This window comes from Photinus pyralis, unplaced genomic scaffold (genome assembly GCF_008802855.1).
Source record: "Photinus pyralis isolate 1611_PpyrPB1 unplaced genomic scaffold, Ppyr1.3 Ppyr1.4_LG2, whole genome shotgun sequence".
Classification (NCBI taxonomy): domain Eukaryota; kingdom Metazoa; phylum Arthropoda; class Insecta; order Coleoptera; family Lampyridae; genus Photinus; species Photinus pyralis.
Genome location: NW_022170403.1, coordinates 53565863 through 53588449, shown reverse-complemented (window position 1 = coordinate 53588449; position 22587 = coordinate 53565863). Strand labels below are relative to the sequence as shown.

The 22587-nt window shown below is 35.3% G+C and overlaps 2 protein-coding genes across 2 annotated transcripts in view; both read right to left on the bottom strand.

The window, feature by feature from the left end:
* Window positions 1-71: 71 nt before the first annotated feature.
* On the bottom strand, window positions 72-3893 carry LOC116164433 (transcription factor IIIB 90 kDa subunit-like). Its single transcript, XM_031478616.1, has 3 exons — window positions 3525-3893; window positions 3254-3478; window positions 72-242 (listed from the first exon to the last, which is right to left on the bottom strand). The coding sequence occupies exons 1-3, from the start codon at window positions 3739-3741 to the stop codon at window positions 100-102; spliced, it is 585 nt and encodes a 194-aa protein (XP_031334476.1). The 5' UTR covers window positions 3742-3893; the 3' UTR covers window positions 72-99.
* Window positions 3894-8216: 4323 nt separating this feature from the next.
* LOC116164105 overlaps window positions 8217-22587 on the bottom strand; it is a 28763-nt gene continuing 14392 nt past the window's right edge. Inside the window, exons 4-8 of the mRNA XM_031478233.1 lie at window positions 17982-18094; window positions 17293-17488; window positions 17022-17240; window positions 16087-16343; window positions 8217-10049 (exon numbers count right to left, since the gene is read on the bottom strand). Coding sequence (XP_031334093.1) covers window positions 9798-10049; window positions 16087-16343; window positions 17022-17240; window positions 17293-17488; window positions 17982-18094 — 1037 coding nt within the window. The 3' untranslated portion in view covers window positions 8217-9797. The remainder of the gene's footprint in view (window positions 10050-16086; window positions 16344-17021; window positions 17241-17292; window positions 17489-17981; window positions 18095-22587) is intronic.

Genomic DNA, 22587 nt, shown 5'->3' with positions numbered 1-22587 from the left:
CCTTCTCAAACCTTTCACACAATTTTTGATATTGGACAATTTCAAATGCATGTTGATCAGGACGGTTGTGGTTGACCAATGCACACTCATGGATAGGTTTCATAGTAATATGAGAAAAATATGATAAAACCACTTACCTAATGAGGGAATGTTAATGCACAATGCCTGTGATATTCGTAGGTATGTCCTTCCCAATTCATAACAACAAATTTGTAGTACATCGCTGATGTCGATTAACATGTCTAATACATGAGTTAAGAAAAACTTGAATGATACAGAAATACTAATAAACTTATAAATAAATAATGAAGGTGGGTTTATGCAACATTTTATTACTTAGGTCTTAGGGTATTATAAGTAGCCTATTTCTTACAGTGAAGTTGTTGATAAATTTTAATATTAATAAATCTGACATGCAAGATCCATCCCTAGGGTCATCAAATTCAAAAAAATTGGAATTTTGGAAATAGAAATAGGTCAAACGTTCAATGGCGCATTATTAGGCTCATTTCTTCACAAAAACAGAAAGATATGTCTATTTTGCCACTTAAAATTATACTTATTTGTGTAAAAAACGAATCTTTTTTGTTACCGAGAGATAAGCCACACTCCCAAAATCAAGTAGGGTGCACATTAAAAATCCAAGGCCTATTTTACATTATTGACTTCACAAGTACTTTTTTATAGAATTATGAAAATACGTGTATTTGAAAAAATGTAAGTTCTTGCCGAGGTAGTTCGTTAGAAGATTTAAACGCGTCAAAAATGTTCCTAATAGTAAATGCGTAAACTTTAACAAAGGGTTTACAGAATTGGCTAAAAAAACCATCAAAATACTAGCAATTATATACAAATATCCCTTCCTACAGCTGATCTACTTCATGCTATAAACACCATTACCATTATAATACTGAGCAGTGTTTCAATAAGCCCATAATGACATAAGTTATATATGCCTATGGATATATAGGAGCCCATAAGTATAATGAGGTGTTTCATTACCATTAAAAATCCAAACACCCCTATTCATGCTAACGTGCAATATTTCCCTAATTTCAAAATATTACCCTCATCATATAATTTCACATTTAATATCATTTTTGAAATGCACTCCCACCCGCCCACTCACAAATAAAGGCAAAATAAATAAATTCGTTTCGGTATTTCAATCACGGGTGCATTGTGTGTTGCCTACATGCACGCAATAATGTATTGCCTACTTTTACCTATACAGGGTCATTCTTGACGAGCGTCAGTTAGAAAGATATGGAAAACCTTTGAAAATGAAGATAAACTGATAAGTTCTTTAAGGGTTTTGGCACATGATGAATTGAGCTAAAATATTTTCAAAATGGCGTCACTTCCGGAAATACCGGAAGTAGCGATCAACTTTGTTATTTTAAATAGGGACCCCCTATTTTTTCTACATTTTCGGATTCTACGTCGAATTTGGAGTACAACGATACCCATAGTTGACCCTTTGCTCCAAGGGCTTCGCCGATATTCAAGTTTTTGTGTCAAAAATTGAATTTGCAGGGGTAATTTTAAAAATTTATTATTCGAAAACGGTGAGAGATATTGCAAAACAGTTTTTAATGCTTTATTAAGGAAAGATCGAATTTTCTTATGGTATGCGTAACAGTCTAAAAAAGTGAGACTACGTCACTTTTTCAAAGCTCTCAACTTTTAAACTTTTAAATATCCGTAACTCCATTTTTTCAAATGGCACCCCCCATTTTGTTCTTCACCCTTGTTTTCTTTTTTCCCAGACCTTTAATTTGATGCAAAATGTCAAAAGCTGCTTCAAACGGTTTCCGAGATATTCCATGTTTTAGTTGCTTCTTGTGGAAAATTCATAAAAAAATTAAGTCGCTTGATGTTATTCTTTTGTTTTTATTATGATAATGTTTAAACGTCAAATTTTTCGCTGTTTGAACTTATACTTCTGGTCAATAATGGCTCGTTTGGGTTACACTAATGAAGATTTTGTGAATTTAATATTAATAGATGATGATTGTAATCGAATAGCTGCCAGGACTTGTCGTCTTTTTTCCGAAAGATACCCTGACAAGGCGCAACCCACATAGGCTACAATTCGCAAATTACTACAAAATTTGAGGAATAACGGTACAGTTGTACTCCAAATTCGACGTAGAATCCGAAAAATTAAAAAAAATAGGAGGTCCCTATTTAGAATAACAAAGTTGATGGCTACTTCCGGTATTTGCGGAAGTGGCGCCATTCTTTGTGCACTCGTGTCTGATATGTCAATTTCTCTTTGGATATCATTAAGCGATGCAGTTGGATTTGCGGCAAAATACACCAGTACAGTTATTTCCTGTTCTTCAGAGCCTACCACAGGCTTCCTTTTTTTGTATTTTTGTTTGAAAGATACTGTTATTCGTGAAATGTTGTAGTAATTTGCGAATTGCGAATAAAAACAAAAGAATAACATCCAGCGACTTAATTTTTTTATCAATTTTCCACAAGAAGCAACTAAAACATGGAATATCTCGGAAACCGTTTGAAGCAGCTTTTGACATTTTGCATCAAATTAAAGGTCTGGGAAAAAGGAAAACAAGGGCGAAGAACAAAATAGGGGGTGCCATTTGAAAAAATGGAGTTACGGAAATTTAAAAGTTTAAAAGTTGAGAGCTTTGAAAAAGTGACGTAGTCTCACTTTTTTAGACTGTTACGCATACCATAAGAAAATTCGATCTTTCCTTAATAAAGCATTGAAAACTGTTTTGCAATATCTCTCACCGTTTTCTAATAATAAATTTTTAAAATCACCCCTGCAAATTCAATTTTTGACACAAAAACTTGAATATCGGCGAAGACCTTGGAGCAAAGGGTCAACTATGGGGTATCGTTGTACTCCAAATTCGACGTATAATCCGAAAATGTAGAAAAAATAGGGGGTCCCTATTTAAAATAACAAAGTTGATGGCTACTTCCGGTATTTCCGGAAGTGGCGCCATTTTGAAAATATTTTAGTTCAATTCATCATGTGCCAAAACCCTTAAAGGACTTATCAGTTTAGCTTAATTTTCAAAGGTTTTCCATATCTTTCTAACTGACGCTCGTCAAGAATGACCCTGTATACACATCCAAAAACGGCTACTTATTTAGCATTCCCATTAAACTTCAAAATTATTTACAATTCAATTTCTACTAAACTATGCAGTTGATTCAGTTGAATAACAGAAATTGGGCAATGTATTTTCATAAATGGGCTTTACATAAAGGATACGTGGTGTGCCTTCTGTTCTGCAAGTCATATAGACACATGCTGCAAACATATGAGTGTTCTTTCTTCCACGTGTCAAATTACGGGCCAATGCCATTTTAAAAAAATTACACGCAGTATCTACACAGTGCTGATTTAACCGTAACTGGTTACACAAGTTGGTTATTCCATTTCGTGCCTTCTTTAATGTAACCTCTCGTGATTCGATACCCATTCCAATATGAAATGCTGCAACAGCCCAATAGAAAAATTCGACAAAAACAGATTCACTTACATGCACCAAAATTAGTTGGCCCTCCTTTAGAGTCTGCCGACACAAACTGTCCAAGTGCGTTACTACCGCCATGAGCGTTTTCCTCAAATTGCACTTCAGCGACAATTATGTTGTCCTCCAAAACCGAACCACAATTTGTGCACACTGCATCACCTCGTGCTGGATCTACCTCGATATCGAGGCTTCCACAGTTCTTACACTTCCGACCCGAAGACATTGTCAGTGAAATATAAGAACCACTTTAATATGATTAAGTTATTAAAACGCCGTATACAAACGGTACACGCAAAACTTATCCGTAGCGTAGGCAGTAGGTATTCAATATTTTGTTTGCAGTTGAATATTTAATATCACACAATTAACCTCAAAAATGTAAATAATGGCAGTGATTATTGCACCGTATACCTGAATGCCAAAAACACGTGGCTAAACTGACGTAGGACCATTGAGTTATAGACTGGTTAACTTTTATAAAAAAACAGCGTTTTAACAGGTTCTAGGGGCATTTCAGATAACATTTGGCCAAATAGGCGTTTTTTACTAATTCGGACCTGCTGAACACGAATATCGATGTTGGCACCTCGAAATCTGAACAGGAAGTCCAGAATTGAAGATGGCGGCCAATTTCCGAAAATGTTGATATGTTCACTCATGCGACCGATTTTTTCGATCTAAAAACGGATTACAATGTTATTCCTGACGGAGGTATGGCACGATAATAATAGTGAACAAATGTTTAAACAATGATTTCATAGTTTTTCTAAAGCTTAATTTACATTTGGCAAGTTTACTGGCGGAAAGTACTTTCTGCCAGTAAACTTGCTACCCTATTTCTATTTAACTGGCACTTTCCGCGCATGACCTCATATGGAAGAATTTCCTTTTATTAGAGGAAAACAAAAAAAATCTTGTCGCGTCACCTTGAAGAGGCCTCATTTGACGGCGTGATTGCGAGAGGCTTCAATAATGAAAGAAAAGTTTTCTGTAACCGTCAGACGACACAGATTTCCTCCTTAGAAGCTTTTCACATCAAGGAAGCGGATACTAGAAAAACGCTACAGATACAGATGCATTCCTGTTGCTTCTTCATCACTTCGAGGTTTCAGGAGCTGCGAAGCTTTAGATCTAACAATTCTGAACTCCATTCTCTTGCGATTCCATCTAATCTTCTCTACCATTTCATCCATTTCCATCATTACGGCATATCAAATGTAAATCTCAAGATGTACTTTTTTTGTATTGTAATTTGTATTCACTTTTCTATAGGCTTTCATCCTTTAATAATAATAATATATCCTGAGGAACGGTAATTAATACCTAGCAAAATAAGAATCATCCGAAACACCGCAGAATAGTTGGACTCCCTTCATTTTTTTCATTTAAAAATTAACGCAAAATTCGAAAGATTGTAGTTATCCAAACTTTATAAGGAGAATTTGCAATATAAACGCATGTCGGGAATACTTATATATGTGTCAGGATTACTGGAAACAATCGTTTTGCAAGCCCTCCTTTTAGCAAGGGGAACTGGGAATTTCGAAATTCTTAATTTTACGCATCCTGCATCCTCCTATTACATTATTGTTAAAACAATAGTTAACTATTATTATCGTGAAGTACCTCAGGAATAACATTATAATCTGTTTTTAGATCGAAAAAATGGGTCGTTTCTAACGAGGAAATCTGTGTCGTCTGACGGTTACAGAAAACGTTTCTTTAATCATTGAAGCCTCCAGCAATCACACGACGCACAGTAACTAAAATGCTTGCCAAAACAGAAATAATTTAATACTTTCACGATGTGAAAAAATTTAAACAGTAGAAAAAAAGGTTTCCACTTTTACGCACTTTCAGGTTAGAAAAACTATGAAATCATTGTTTAAACATTTGGTCACGATTATTATCGTGCCGTACCTCCGTCAGGAATAACGTTATAATCCGTTTTTAGATCGAAAAAGTCGGTCGCATTAGTGAAAAGATCAACATTTTCGGAAATTGGCCGCCATCTTGAATTCTGGACTTCCTGTTCAGATTTCGAGGTGCCAACATCGATATTCGTGTTCAGCAGGTACCAATTAGTAAGAAAAGTCTATTTGGCCAAATGTTGTCTGAAATGCCCCCTCGAATGCCCCTAGGACAGAGAATCTTCGAAAAGTGAACCAGTCTACTAAGGTAAATCACATTTTAAAAAAACGACGCTACCCAGCCGCTTAAAAAAAACGCCTGGTTAGAAGGGGCTCTAATACGTCCAAATAGATGTTGTAGGTAGGTATTTAAATTAGAAACACTTGTCATTCATCGTCTACATGTTTACAAATTCTCCTTCGGTTTTTGGCATACTCAAATAAATGTCGTGAACCCATTTCATCAGCGCGTCTCCTACTCTCAGTTGGAATCTTCTATTGGACATAGAATCTAGAGTATTGTTGCAATGTCCTTTTAATCCCCGAAGTATTAACGTGTGTTTGACCCGTCGTCAGGTTATTAGCGCTTTCACTGCAGTTTGCAACAATAGAAATCGGGAAAAATTCATGAGTGAAAAAAAGTTAAAAAGACAAAACAAGGTACAAGTCTTGGTTTAGAAGAAGAGGGGCGTATGTTTCAAAGAAGTAAAACAACTGCAAGGGCACGGTCACAAGGACGTCGTCAGAGGGGGGCAACTGCCAAAATTAACATTAAGTATTGTAAAACGTCGAATTCGAACCCCACCCGAAAATGAGTTCAGTCTAGCTTTGCCAGGAAATAGTTCTAAACCCGGAAATGAGTCCAGCCCAAGAACTAGTTTTAAGAATTGTACATTTTATAATTGTAATGGGGTCATCCCGCCTTCATTTTTTATTTCTGATCCACAAAGTACATTAAAAATAAAAAGACCCGTGTGTCCTCAATTTTTAATTGCGAGTAAAATAAACCCAAAATGAATTATTGAAAAGCTGTGTTTTTAGTCCGAATTTGAAACGCTGTTTAATTTTCAATTTACGCATTGAATTGAATATTGTCATATTTGTTACGTATTAAAAAATGACAATGACAACTTTTCTGTACAAAAATTCATTTTTTAATTCAGCTTTTGATTGATCGATTAAAAAAAAGTAACATTATTTGATTGGTTCAAAATAATCGAGATGAATAATTGTCCAGACTCTATAAGGTATACAAAAACTAGAAACACCTACGGCTCTAACAATAATTAATGTAGGTTGTAAAAAAAGGTAGCCATAGTCGATTCCACGGTAGCTTTGAGAGGTACGGTGACACTCTCCGGTCTCTCTGTAATGAGAGGTATTAAGTGATACCAACAAGAGCATCTGTCTTGGGAATATCACCTTATCGGTTTACTGTCTGAGCAGCGTTACAAATCGGTTTTCCCGGGAAACATCGGACTACCCACAGAAATGAGTATATTCGTTGTATATAAGTAAGTAGTTGCAACACGCATAGTGTGAGAAGTAAAAACCAAGTTGTGTCTTGAAATGCCTAAAACTTGTTTTAATAGAAACCTTAGTGTTGATGTTTGTGGCAAATGTAATAATGAAGGCTATCATAAACGACATTGGTGCAGGAGTACAACCAATTTGCAAAAAATAATTATTTTTCTATTGCATATTGTGGATAGTAGCATAGACTATGATAAAGTTGCGGTATTGGTTAGCATAAAGTTCTTGCAGATATGCCGCTTGACTGATCTTCGACTATAATCGACTCGAAACCCGTATTCTTACCTACAGGAATGATCTGTACCTGCAATCACCTTTTGTCACTGGACCTGAAAACATTAAACGTGTTAAAGTAAAGTAAATCAATAAAATAAAGGTATGTGCGCCGGTTTCGCTAGGGTGTAGGGTCCTGTAAGAGTTTATACAATTAGAAACTTACAAGATTTTAAAAGTTATCTGAACCCGGCCTCTATGAGTGGACGGTGGAATCCCTTTCTCACTCGTTCTATTCTGTCATTTAAGTTACGTGTACGCATATATGGCAACGGTAACACGAGGTGTCGAAAGTCCTTAACTTTGAATATCGAATCAAATATCATACTAGCATTGAATAATAGTTATTTATTATACAGATGCGGGTTGTATTTTTCCAATTTTCCGTCTTTAAATGAAAAAAATTGGAAACTAATAAGTAGGTACGGTTGATTGGTGTAAAAATTTTTTTCTACGAAAAACCTTAATACATTTTTGCTCTAACATAATTTGGGGAGCCCATAATCGCATGTTAGGAATTTTACATTGAAATCTGATGCGTTACGTAAAGTCACCACCCTGTATAAGGCGATAAAGGGTAAAGTGTATTCTACACGATTCTATGGTTTTTGAAACCTAATTAGAAATCTGTATCCCTTACCCTAGATGTAAAAATCGCAATTGCTCTCCTAAAACCATTGTTTTCCTTCATGGAAACAGTAGAGCCTGAAAAACTGCAATAAACTGTTCGATGAACAGTTCCTGAAATAGACCATTCTAACCTTGATGTCATAATATCTTCTTTAATTAATCATATAACAACATAATTACTCTTAAATAAGACACAATACCTGGTGAGAGGTTATCAAGTTGGTTTCGAACGTGAAACAATTAAAATAATAATGATAGTACCCATAATAATACTAAATTTCAAATACATTTATATTTATAAATAATATTCACAGATGAATTTGATTGCATAACGAATTAACCATTTGATGTCATTTAATTAATAGTTACAAAACACTCTTCTTTGATTATATTTACAAAGGCAGAAATAGTATTTACAATATTTACAAATATACATAAACTCTTTGATACCGATATTTAACGACTAGAAATAACCGCGAACCTTTTTCTTACTTGAGTCAAGTCAATAAATTGATTTACTTAAATGAGAATCTATTTTATGATAGATGAATATCACATTCATTTATTTAACGTTAAATTTTCGATTTACACCACTATCTATAATTTATTTATTTCACTTTTAAGGATGATTTGTGAAGTATGAAACCAAATTATTAAATAATACAAAAATGTATACGAATTAACGTTCCCAATCTGAATGAATAGGCAATTTGTCGACTGTTTGGAAAGAAGTGCTATCGCGGTAGGTAGGTGTCATACTGTCAAAGGTACCGTAACAAAAAAGGCGCTGTCATGGCGCATACGATCGGAAGCGCAACAAATGAGTATAAGATAGTCTCTGACCGCCAATAATTTATTATACCATGGCCAATAAGCGATTTGAGACCTCGAAGTCCTGCACGGAATAAATTTTAAACAACGCACTGGCATGGGATGTTAATACGTTTAACGACTTTATAGTAGTTTTGACAAGTTGCCTATACTAACAAATGTCGTAACTGAGAATCATCCTTAAATAGTAGCAGAGTGAGTAGGTACCACATGTATGATTTACTATCAAACGCAGTACTCACGTTTTCACTCCGATATAGTCTCAATAAAAATGAAACTATGATGAAGAGATATGTTGCTACATTTTAAATCTATAGTAGTAACTTAACATTTTTATTTGGATTGTTGTTGCGAGTGCGCTTTTATTAATGGAAGAAATAAACAGCCCTGTCTCAATTGTCCTTTGGATGTAGCAACGTATGGTTACTGTAAATTGACGTATCATATAGGTTTTAAAGAGCGATTTAAGTGGATTGGATACTCATAAAGTCAAGATCTTAGATTTATATCAACCAAATAGTGCTAGTATCAAAGTACAAACGAAGATTGAAAATTAAATTTAAAAAAAATTAAATTTTTAACAATGATATATACCCAAGTACGTTAAATACTAGGTACAACATACCTTTTTTGGTTATGGAGATAAACGTGTGTGAGCACTGTTTTAATTATCATCTTGAAGAAAATTGCTATCTTTGGCAAGCTTCTAAGGAGGCCACTTATATCGCTTTTGCATTTTTTTTATTCTCATGCGACCAAAAACGGAAAATGACCGGTTTATTGAGGAGATACCACTTTAATCGCTCTTTTAGTATTTCACTTTTTATGATATCGATAGGTAAATTGAAAGGTATACTTATCAGTACGTATTAGTTTAAATCAATTACCCTTCTCGTTGTGAACTATAAAATATAGATAAAAAAGATCGCATAATACAAAAAGTACAAAAATCTCATAAAACTACAATAAATAGAGAAAGGAAGCAAATACAGTCATCGAAACTGTATTACCCACACCTTCTCTAGATGACTAAATATCATAAATATTGTACAAATCCGCGTTAAAAAATTTTACACTCCTTAAATTACAACGAAGTTACTTGTCAAACAGTACTTTCACGTTTATTAACCATTAAGGGAGTTTCTACAGACGTTTCTTCATCGGCTCCGTTTAAGGGTTGTAGAGGTATAGGAGGTTCTCTGGGCGTCGGCCGAGGCCTTGGCTGAGGATGAGGACCACGATATTGGGGTACGGGGTAAATGTTTGGAGGTAAATGTGCAACAGGTCCGTACTGCCATTGTTGGGGTGCTTGACGAGGCAGTGTGCACTGAGGATACGGACCCATCATAGGTGCCTGAAACAACAAAATTTAATCAGTTTTGATCGACAAAACAAGTTGTTTTAGTTTAATGCATCGACATAATATGTTTATAGTCCAGTCTAATTAGCTTTAAAAGTAGTTTAAACTGGATATTGTGATTTCACTCAACGAAACCAAGCGTATCCTATGTAAAAAAATCCGGTGAATCGGAAAATCATAGGCCCCCTGATGGTCGGAAACGCCCGGAACATATTGTTATTAACAAAAAACGAAGAAAAAATGAGAAAATGTCGTGTTTTTTCGCATTTGACTTCGAATATCTCGTTGACTATTGCTCTGAGGGAAAGAATCAATTGTTATTGTTTTTTACGAAAAAATGTGAAAAATTAATCTCTAAAATTAACAGTTTGTTATTATCAAGTAAAATTCATCCGATCTTTTTGAAAATCCGTATTTAGTAACTTCTTATGATAACAAAACAATGTGACAAACCCGATCACCGTAGGTTTCATAGTAATTGATTAATTAAATAAACAATTTAAAAAAGGGATGCTTTCTTTGTGTTTCAAACTGGGGGACTACAAGAGCGTTCTCAATTTTTTTATATATAGTTTAACCCTAAAATAATCTTTTCCAATAATTGTCTCGATGATTCTTGCAAATCGACGGACTGTAGAATTTCTTTCGGAATTCGAAGAATTTTCTTAGTTAACAAATGGAATAACTCCCGCAATATAACAAAAAATATAACTCCATAATAGGCGAATGGAAAGCTCTCGGAAAGACGTACCTTAAAAAAAATACGTCCAAATCCGATTAATAGTTCACGAGAAATCAGCTTTTGACTTTGATGTCAGTTTTCGAAACAACCAAAAATGATTTTGCAAATCGGGTCGCACAGATCGATTTTTTAAAGTGTGGATTTTTTTATGCTTCTATTTCACCAAAATGAATGATTTTTATTACTTCGAGTGCCAAGGGCCGATTATACAGTTAACTTTCTTGTTATATCTCGGAAGCTATTTCATTTGTTAGTTAATTAAAGAAATTCCACAGTCCGTTGATTCGCAAAAATTATCGGGTCAATTTTTGGAAAAGATTGTTTTAGGGTTAAACTATGCATAACAAAATTTGGAACGCTCTTGTAGTCCCCCAGTTTGAAAGACAAAGCATCCCTTTTTTTAGTTGTTTAGTGTGTTCCGGTTTGTTATATTGTTATATTGTTTTGTTATCAAAAGAAGTTACTAAATACGGATTTTCAAAAAGATGGGATGAATTTTACTTGGTAATAACAAACTGTTAATTTTAGAGATTAATTTTTTACATTTTGCCATAAAAAACAATTCCTACATATACTCGTATTTCAATAGCTGTTACTTACTTTCCATATTGCCCCTAATGGAAAATATTAAACGTTGAACCCGCATACACTATTTTCATACAATGTTTGCTTAAAAATGCGGCTCAACGTGGTTACATGCAGCACTTCTTATAGGAAAGGAAATCTATTTAAATCGAAAACTGACAAAAATATTTTCGTATGGTCTTCGAAAATTACGCCTAACAGGTATGAAAATTAAGCTTTTCGTTATTTTCTAGAGGAATGCGGCCGAAAGCAAAACAACAAAGTACCAATTTATTTCTTCTTTTATACTTACATCAACCATAGGTATGCACATTTTATGGCGTCATACAGCAAATTGATTACCCTTTACAAAGGTCTTAAAAAGAAAAACTTGCATCGATTTCCGGTTTAACCGGAACTGATACCAGAAATTTCAATCGATAGATCTGGATGTCGCATACAAAGATTATAGTTGACCATTAAATTGTTTACTCTCGCCAGATGAAAGAGATAATGAGTTGACCCGCATATTTCGAACACACCGTATATCCATCCGGAAATCCAAACATGTTTTCCATGTCTACAAATCACACTATTTTTCCTTAATTTTGGTAAACCGTTCCTTAGTTCAAACCTTTGATTATACAGGGTGGTGACTTGCGTAACGCATCATAGGAATTTCAATGTAAAATTTATAACAAGCGATTATTGGCTCCCCAAAGTATTTTAGCCAAATTGTATTAAGGTTTTTTGTAGAAAAAATTTTTTTTAATTGGAACAATAAAACCCCCATCTTTTTCAATAATCTGCGATGCCATGGAATTTTCTAAAACAAAAAGATATCCAGTTATCAATTAGCAGCAGTTCGAAATGGATTTTATGATCGACTTGGTTACTGTCTTTGCAGTTAATGGTGACATATTCGAACACTTATTGTAAATTGTTATATTAGGAAACCGTTTTTAGTAATTTGGTCTTTCTTTATATTGAATTCGCTGTTCTAAATATAATACTTTTTGATAGAATTTGATTTGTTTTATAGCAGACATTCCATGGCATGACGGATATTGGCGTTCTTTTTGTATTATAAAATTCTATGGCATCACAGATTATTGAAAAAGATATTTTCCTATTTTTCCAATTTTCCGTCTTTATTATGCAAAAAATTGAAAACTAATACGGTTGATTGACGTAAAAAAATTTTTTCTACAAAAAACCTTAATATATTTTTGCTTTAAAATAATTTGGGGAGCCAATAATCGCATGTTATGAATTTTACATTGAATACCCTATGGTGCGTTACGCAAGTCACCACCCTGTATAGTCTATACTCAAAGGTTCAAACCCCCAGGTTGAACCATTGCTAATTTTAGAGAATAATTTGAGACTACTTGAGAGAGGTTGAGGACGGCTTATAAATAAATTGGCAGAAATTGGAGAGAAACAAAAATGGAATTTGAGGAGAACTTGTGAAAGATTGAATAGAAGCTTAAAAATTTGAGGTAAACTTAATGGGAAACTGAACGATACATGAAGAGAGCACAAGCAAAAGGCGAAAATAATTCGATAGGTAGAACTGTGAGAGGATCTTGAGAGTTCAGAAACTCTTTAGAGAATCTAGAGACGAACTATTGTAAGACTTTACGATGACTTGAAAGGAAATTGGAAAGAAGGAGCTTCAGATGAAAGAAAAAATGAAAATGTGAACGCGAAAATAATTTGTGATTGGTGAGTGCCGACAGAAGTAACTACTTCTTCCTCTCCCGCAATTCTTCGCTCCTTCTTTTTGCCGCGATGTATTTTAGAAAAAAAAAGCGTGGGGTTGGGTTCGAACCTGCATAATCGACAATCGTAAAAGTGTTGTAACAAATCTCATATTCGGATGCACCACTCTGAAATAGTTATTTACATAAAAGTCGGGAAAATATAGTTTGCCGGCGAGAGGCCCCTTTGGGGCCGAGTACTTTAATTTCCGAGGCAGGTAATGTCATTTTACTGACGAGTTTTGTATTAAATTTTACCCGAAAGCGTATTTTAATATAAAATCTCAATTTTCTGTAAATGATGACAGGAGTCATTATAGATATTTGGAAATGTCAAAAATGCAGCCGGGAAAGTGACAGGCGGCAGGAAACGTAGTCTGCTCTGCCTCTGTCATGGAAACTAAAATTTTCTGACAGAAAGTAAGCATGAAAATGAAGGTTTCAGGACGATTTTGGGTAAACAAATTGAATGAATTAAATTAAAATTCACCCACAACTTCTCAAGTAAAGATACAATTTGACGAGGTAAAATAATCACTTCATACAGTGTATCAAGCAAGTTATAGAGTGGACAATAATTTAAATAATTCATCCATCACAACGGCCCGTCGGTCACTAAACAAAAAGATGAATATAAATTAAATCATAGAAAAGATTTCGAGGCTTGAAGGCAAAGGAAGTCACTAAATAAAAATCTCCCCTTTTTCAATAATGCAAAAAAATTGTGCTCGGTTAAGTATAAAGGCTTTTCATAATATATTTAAGTTTTGACAAGGGACATATTAGTTTTCCACCTGATGGATTTAACATTAATATATATCTTGGTATCCCAAGCAACAGTTACCCTTCCAGATAGATTATGGTGGGGGTGGCTGAAGAGAGAGTCCGATTTTCACACACTGTGACCACGTGAAAGAGGCGTTATTGATCATCTTGCGAAAGTTGCGAGATTTTCGCGTGCTTGGTTCTTAGATATTCTGAATTTGCATTTGCCATACATATTGAGATTGATCTGACTCGCATGACCTCACGAACATAACCTTTGGGCTTTATCAATGCTACCAACCTAATATGGATTTTGCATTCAACTTAAAATTAGTTATAGATTTTTGTAAATCCATAAATATAGGTAATCCAAATTAATTATTTTTCTGTTGTTGGATGCGTTGGTGATGACAAACTATAGAAAAGACTTTTCTTTTATCCTTTACTCAAGCTATTTACACGGTACGGCGTAGCTATAATATTTCACCCGTTGACAGGATCAATGAAGGAATTCTTAAATTAAAGTTCGAAAATTATTAAATATATTGAATGATGTAGGTAATAAAATGTAATTTGGGTTCTACAAATTGGTAACGAAAAATTGACAAGCGCGTAATTTTATTGTCGTTAGCTCGTTACACCAGAAAACGGCAGATAGAACTCATTAAAACAAACCATTGTCATTTTTAATTCCAATTTTTGATTTGGTGCCCCAGTTAGAAGTTATTGGCGTTCTTTTGTTTTTTCGAACAATCGTTATCTCCCCTAGCTAATTTTAAGGACGATTGAAAAAAACAAGAATTTAGGCTTTCGCCTCTCTAAAACATTTGTATTTATAATTATTTACTATTTTTTCAAATAACAAAATAGTAGCCAACGCCTTTATTTTTTTCACTGATTAATAACAGGCTGAATCTTCGTGAGTATATGTTGCGTGTCACGAGACGGCCAGCTTTTCCTCTGAAAATTCTCGATGGAGGTAGCTAATGGTCTGCGCAGGTGTTAAAAACTTCCACGCGCAGGACTGGGGATATATGAACATTTCACTGTACATTTACTAAGCTGCATACAAAAAATCAGCACGTTGGGTGGTCTGACCAGGAGCGTCCCCGACTCAGAATATCTGGAAAGGAGGGGAAGGTATCATTAATATCATGAACTTCCTAAAAGAGAAGGTAAGAAACGTATATTCAGGGGAGAAAGGGAAGCCGGATTGGAAAGTTCGTACGAAACCGCTGGCGGCCGTGACGGTGGGAGTTTCGCAAGGTTCGGTCTCGGGTCCCATATTCTGGAACTAGGGGCTAAGACAAAAAAAAGGAAATTTGGGGGTCGAAGTGATCGCGTTCGCTGACGACTTAAACCTAATCGTTTGGACGAGGAATCTCGGAGTGGCGGTTAGGTGCTTAATGGGGAGACCAGACGCGGGCTGGGTGGGGAAGGGGATTTACTACCTGGCTCTAATATTGAACAGGGGGCCATATTCATTATAGGTGAAGCTTTGAGTCTAGAGATTTCTGGAATGGGCACTTCGAGACTAGTTCATTCACATACTGATTCCCTGGGTAAGGAAATCACATGGGGAACCGGGTTATGTTCTCACACAGTATCTAACGGGATACGGGGAGTTATGGTGGTATGTAAAGAAAATTTAAAAAAAGGACGCTGACACATGCGAGAACTGTGGGGAGGGAGGCACTTCTTTTTCGAGTGCCGCAGATGGGGTCCAGAAAGCGACGAGTTAGCTGTTAGAGGCAGCACGGTCAAACCATCAACGGTCATCGAAGTTATGCCGTTTTGACTGAATAAAGTGATTATTGGGTCAGAACTCTGGGTCAGAATCATCAAGCCATCTTCGCGTTGTGGACGGAAATTTTCGCAGCATTTCCAAGAAAAAACGATGGCGTTGAACATTTTCCGCGAAGCCACGCCTGCTAGGATTCTGTGACCGATCCGTGCCGTTAGGCCTTATCGGCGTGCAGGAGGTTGAACCAATTTCATTCTACAGTGCACGAGCATTGAGAGTAATAATTACATAAGAAGAACCACCCCAATTTAATTGAGACGTATTAAGATTAACCAGAGGTGGGACGAATCAGAAGTAATTGTAACATCCAGTACAGTATGCTTAATTAAAAGTAAAAATAAATTAAATAAACAATAAACATTTACTGTTGGCTTTAAGTTATCTCAAACTTACCATTTTTTGTTGAGCTGGTATTTCATGCAACGGAAGTCCATTGCGTAATGTACAGTATCCTATATAACCCCCCGAAGTGGGGGTTGCGTGTAATAAACTTCTACTAGGCGACGTTTCTATCGTAGAAACGTGTTGTCGTTTTCTCGCATAATCACTACCATCGTCGACATCTACAGGTTGTGGTATAATATCGGGATTCTTCTCATCACTGTCGCACTCTCCGCCGCTTGAGTCGTGTTTTGATATTGGACTTCCACCTATTAATGATGTGATTTATTAGTAGGTACCAATTAATTGTAACATATATAATTGAAAATGAAAGCGTGTTATTGAAGAATAGTTAAAAGACACGCATATCGAAGGAAGCGTACTTATTGCTATTCAATTATAAATACTTTAGGGCTACATTACGAAGGATGCAACAGAGGTAGAGACTAAGGTAGAAATGGAACATGTTGTAGGAGGAACATGAAGAGGGGAAGGTAATGTCGAAATGAAGAAAAGGTATGGCAGGAGATATGAAGGCGATAGTAAGTAGGGGCACAATTGGAGATACTAAAATAAGCAATGTGCCTACTAGGTTTGTACAGCATATTATTCTGTAAACGAAATTTGGTTTCCCAGATCAAAATTGGCATAGAAGTCACAAAGAAAAAAAAACCCTATTGATTTTGAGGGGTCTAGATCAAATCCTTAAGAAGACAGTGAGGTTAGGTAACAGCAAGATAGTAATAATAGTCATAATAAATGTCTTTATTGATTAGTAGTTCTGCATTTGATCTTTACTAAATAGGCCAAGCAATTATGTTTCCTCCCTAACTCGTTTTTTTGAGGCATTTCTAAAAACTACTAAAGAAACTGCACGTATGGTCTTAAGAACATAGTTATTGAATAAATGTACCTATCCCTTTTGTTTTAAGAAAAATGTATCTCACCTGATTTGTCCGTAATTGCTATCCCGCTAGTTGAGCCTCGATGCTCCGTGCTTCCTGAAACGGCGGCTACGTTTTTCTGCCTTTTCCTTCTACCCTCATTGTGAGTACATTGCAATCGCAGCACGAGGATAATTACTAAGGCAACAATGAGAAGGGCTGATATTACACCTATAAGTACGCTAGTCATAGGTGTGAATCTGAAAGCACTCCTGGTGTTATCTGAAATACGCTTTTCCGTTAAAAATTTTCCAAAGTTGGAATTATTTAATACCCTTTTCTGCGGTAAGTTGCTTCTCGGGGAGTCGAAGGGTTGCAGCCTGCAATACAACGGGTTCGCTTCGACCTTTCGTGTTGAATGAATATAACCCTGCTTGATAATGCGCTCCCGGATCAAGCCCTCCCACAGAAAATCGAGCTACCGGCGACGAAAGATTACTTTTCACTTCCTGCGTTTGACTTTCCCGCACCTTCAAAAATAAATAAACAGCGTAAAGGATGGTGTTTGCACCGAACACTAATTTAAATTCGTCCTATCTTCTTTAAATTGGTTTTAAATTGGACATAATTATTGGAAGTTGTTTGAATTGCTGATTTTGTTCAATTAAAAATAAACGCAAAATCGGATTCTGACGACTGCCATTGGATTTTATGAATAACTTGACGGCGTGCTTATAAAATTCAAAATTGTGTTAATGCACACGACCCTTAATTACAAGCGGTCAAATTCACTTTTTGATATTTTGTTGGTAACCTTAATAAAGCCAATTCGAAAGTCTGTGGCATGTAATTGAACGTCAAACATCCTTTTCCGTGTTGCCAGTTCCACGTAATTGGGGCTTACGGGAGCTTTATCGCTTTTAATTATATTTTTCGTTACGCTATTACGTTCCCAGCTTCCCACCAATTTTTATTAGTATCTATTCAGAGAAAAATAAATGAGAAGCATGCCGCTTTACTTACTTCTAATAAAAAAGATTGCGGTAGTCCTCCATTGAAACCCTCCGAGCATTTGACTGAAAATGATGACATCGAGATATTTGATATCGAGCAATTGTGGACTTGGTCAGGTCGTCCTGAAATGAAAATATATTTAGATTACTATTGACTCCGTGCGTGCTACAAAAAGAAAGATTTCAGTGAATTTTCCCTTTACCATATACTTATGGGTCAATTCAATCTTACTAATGAATGTCAAGACACATTTTCAATGTATGACAAATAACTCTATCGACGATGACGTATGCTAGATTGTATTTTCATTTTTCATTGTTTAGGTGCTGGTACCAGTACGTAAGAAGGCTAAAAGGCTAAAATTTTAAAAATATATTTTCTTAAGTAAGAACGTTGAAATTATCCAGTCTCCGCATAAGCATCATTGATTTATGCCATATGGAATATTTTTGTCTTTACTAGAAGTGTCTATGGTTAACATTTCCAAGAAATATCTCCATAAAGTTGACATTGTGCAGTCTGAGGTTGCGCACATTCTGATTTTTATGATATGTGATACTATGTTCCTTTTCCTTCATAGTCCAGGCAAAAAAAAATGAAAATTGTTAATAGACCTCTTGAATTCTTTTTTGATTTTTTTTGGAGCCTTCTAAGTTTATTTTTTATTGATCTCTCCGTCAGGAGTGGATAAATTCGGTAGATGTCATATCTATTAACGATTAATATCGTGGGTACAATTTTCGACACCTGAAAAGTATCAATAACCAATCACTGAGATGTAAGAGCACTAATTTGATTATTTATGGAGGTCTTTGAAATTTTAACCACAGATGCTTCTAGTAGAGACAACCATATTGCATATTGTAAAAATCAGCTAAGCGCATACGCAAACTGACCAATGGTAACTTTTTTATTTATGGAATTTTTTTTAAATTTAACCACAGATGCTTATAGACAAACATATTGCATATTGAAAAAATCAGATGTGCGCATGCGTAAACTAGGCAATGTCAACTTTCTTATTTATAGAGATACCTATATTTTGGAATTTTAACCATAGATTCTTGATTCTTGATTAGTCCGTTATATAACCTTTCGGGAAGTACTGATCAATTTATGGAAAATGCGGCAAAAGTTACTAGCCTTAAGGCGAAAACCTCTTTTTTACCTTTTCCATTTCAGCTATCCCATACATACACCACGTTTATTTAAGTGTTTTATCCCCGCAAATACGCTTATGCTTTCATCATCGTATACTCTAAAATATCACCAACATTGAGCCATTTCTAGTTATTATTATTCCAACATGTCAATAACCAAACCAGGAAAATATTCAGAATCGTATTCGACGATCACGTGGTCTACAATATCGTACTGGTCAGTTTCCGATCGAGGCTGATTTTTTTTATCAATTACTTCCTCATTTTTGATTCAATGTACTTTTTGCTGTTTTGTCAATTTTCTCTCTTCTTCTTTTCTCTGCTCCGTCTGTTTTTTCTCTAATTTCCTTTTGTGGTATTCCTGCCAGCTTGAGGAATATGCAACTGCCGGTAATTTTTCCCTGTGTTTTATGTTATTTCTAATAGTTAGTTGGTTTTCTAAAGAAGGCCAGAACAAAGTTTCTTGCATCTTGAAAGGAGTGGGCGTATGTTCTCCAGATATTCTCTTTATTGCTGTTTTTTTCTAATAATGTCTGATACTGTTCTTATCTCTGCCGTATTGTTTTTCTGTATCATTTATATAACCGTTTTATTTACTTTACAATTGTCATTATTTTGTACTCTTCGTTCACCAAGCGTTTGGTTGCCAATTGGATGATTTGCAGCATTGACCCCGTTTTCATTGTCCTCTTGTTCCGTGATTCCTTGATGTACCTCCAACAAGCTTTCATCGGTATTAATCTAATCATGGAGGTCAGTAGAATCTATTAGCATATCTAGTATCAACTTTTCTGCCGTAATATCCAAAAGTGACGAATCTAAGTTGCGTATTTAAAAATTGGCGATTTCTTTTCCACAAGATTCGAGAACGTTATTTGCGTCAGCAGATGCTTCTGATGAAACTGCTACGATAATTGGCGCTTCAATTATATACTCAGTGACTTCGAAACACCAAGGAGTGGGGATTTTTTACGAAACTTAAAAGCTATGGCAATATCCATGAATGGCGAAATCATTTACAGTACCCAATAACCCAAAAGCAGTGAAATCGTATTATTTGTAATAAGAGACGAAGCGGGAAATGGAGGTAACTACTGAAATTTATCTTAGAGAGCTTACAAATAAGTAATTGAACTTTTATTGGGTACTTTATTGTATGCTTAAAATATGTCACTTCTGATTTGCCTTCTTCAAAAGGAAAACGGAGAAAGCGGGTTAAATTAGTGTACTTGTTCATTGCCATGAAATTTTTATGAAACTTAATAAGGTTTCCGACTGAAAACGTATTTTAAGTAATATTAGGAAGATTGTAGAGCTTTCGGCTTTTGCAAGCATATTTTGTATTTACACGATGCTACCAGCTCATGCTGCTTAATTGATGTTTATAGTTCCATTTTTAACGTGTCAGAAAAGTATGTTGTAACAAAATTTTGCATTCAAAGTTAATTGTAACGTAAAGCTTTGTTTTTGTAATTGAGAAGCTTTAACCGAGCTTTGCAAGCGTTATGTAGGAAAATTGTGTTAAATATTGCTGCGGACCGCAAAGAGAAAACCTATTTCCTTTTTCAATTTAGTTTGTCACACGGAATAATGTATACATCTGGTGAACGACAATTACAGCGGCATCACATCATATTTCCACTCGTTACTTTTAACTATTTGTAAATACAGGTAAAATTTAAATTATAAATGCAACGCGTGTTAATTATGCAAAGGTAATTTCCGCAGAGAAGAGAGTAAACTTTGTTAAATGAAAACCTAACCACCTGATGAGGAAATAGTATATTTTTCTGAGGCATTACTACAAAAATGTAAATTTTAACTCAGTACTGGGTTTACTGGCATAGGTAGGTACTTTTGTAATATAGTTTGCCCCTGTCCGCACACTTTTTTCAAAAATAATATATTATTGTAACCAATATACACGATATACGTAGTAAGACAATAGGTGCCTATACATTGTGTCGAAGATAAGGATCTCGGAAACATAGCAGGATGATGGTCGAATTAGGGAATATTACGCTGTAATTGATATGACCAACTACAGGTTTCAAAATAAATAACCTTTTACATTAATTAATAATGAAAGGAAGTTCTTGAGAGCTCTCCAGAAACTTGTTACACATATAATTCAGATTATGAAACAAAATAAGCAATAAACAATATTTCTATAAACATCAAAATACTGCTGTTGTACATCCTTTGATGTTGTATTCGTAAAAGTAACGATTTTACTGACGGCTATTGTTATTGCATTTTCAGAAACCACAATCAACAATAATGAAGGGTGACAGTGTCATTATTAAGATTAATGTAGCAATTGTTTTTTACTTTCCTCGCCAGAGAGAAAAATCACATTTTCTTTAGAGACGAAAGTAATTGTTTCTAAAGTGGTTTCAGAAAAAATTGTGTGTAACACTTGAGAAGACAGTGCTTTTCAACCCAAGTTCAAAATTTGATACAAGAGCGTATATAGCTAGCGAGCGAACGAAAAACTCGACTTTCTTCTTTAGTTGTAACTTGTACCGCCTGCTACAACACATTTTCCTGCCTGGGATTCCTTTCGGAATAATTCATTAGAAATATATCAGACTAAATGTGCCGCACTCGCGCGACTGGCTAAAGCGTTGGATTCACTAATAATCAATAGTATCTGCTGTAAAAATTTCTTGGAAACCTCTCAACAAATTAAAATACTAACCTATTCAACAAAAAAAGCGCACGTTTCTACAAAGTCTAGTACTAAGATCTCAAGTACTCGGACGAGCGGATGGAATTCAGAGAAGTATTTTTCAAAAATATGTTAAAAATGTTCCAATACACTAAATTATACAGCCATGTACTACTTGCGTGACTCCAAGGGGGTTCATGATCGTTGTGGCAAATTGATTTAATTCCTTTTTATAAAGGGGAAATACTATTTCCCCACCCTCTTTGGTTACAGCTGTTAATATCTGTGCTTTTTCATTATGGAGGCTCCATAATGGAGCACAATTTTGGTTTACACCCTTTGATCTTGCATAATTGAATTCAACCGCGCAATAAACGCATTTGCCCCCTACAGACCTACATTATGCTTAGCATTGGCTGTTATTGCCACCCAATTAACGCCTGTCAATCTATAGATCACCTGTTAACATAATACCTATACATTTAGAACGTAATTGAGCATTCGTGTTTCTGCAATGAAAATCGGAAATCATTTGGATACCTAATTTATTATTTTAACAGTCGGTCGGTTTCGATGAACCTCAATAACTTCCGTGGAAAGTTTCAATTTTGCTGTTGGAGTTCCGTGAGTTTACCACGACAACCTTCCAAATCCCTTAAAACTACTCAAGCTGCTGCCAAATAACCGTAAAATATGAGTCTCCCGTGTTATTGCGCTTCTCATAGGTAAAACTATACGCTCCGAGGAGAATGGTGGAAACTATCTATATGAAGCCATTTATCCC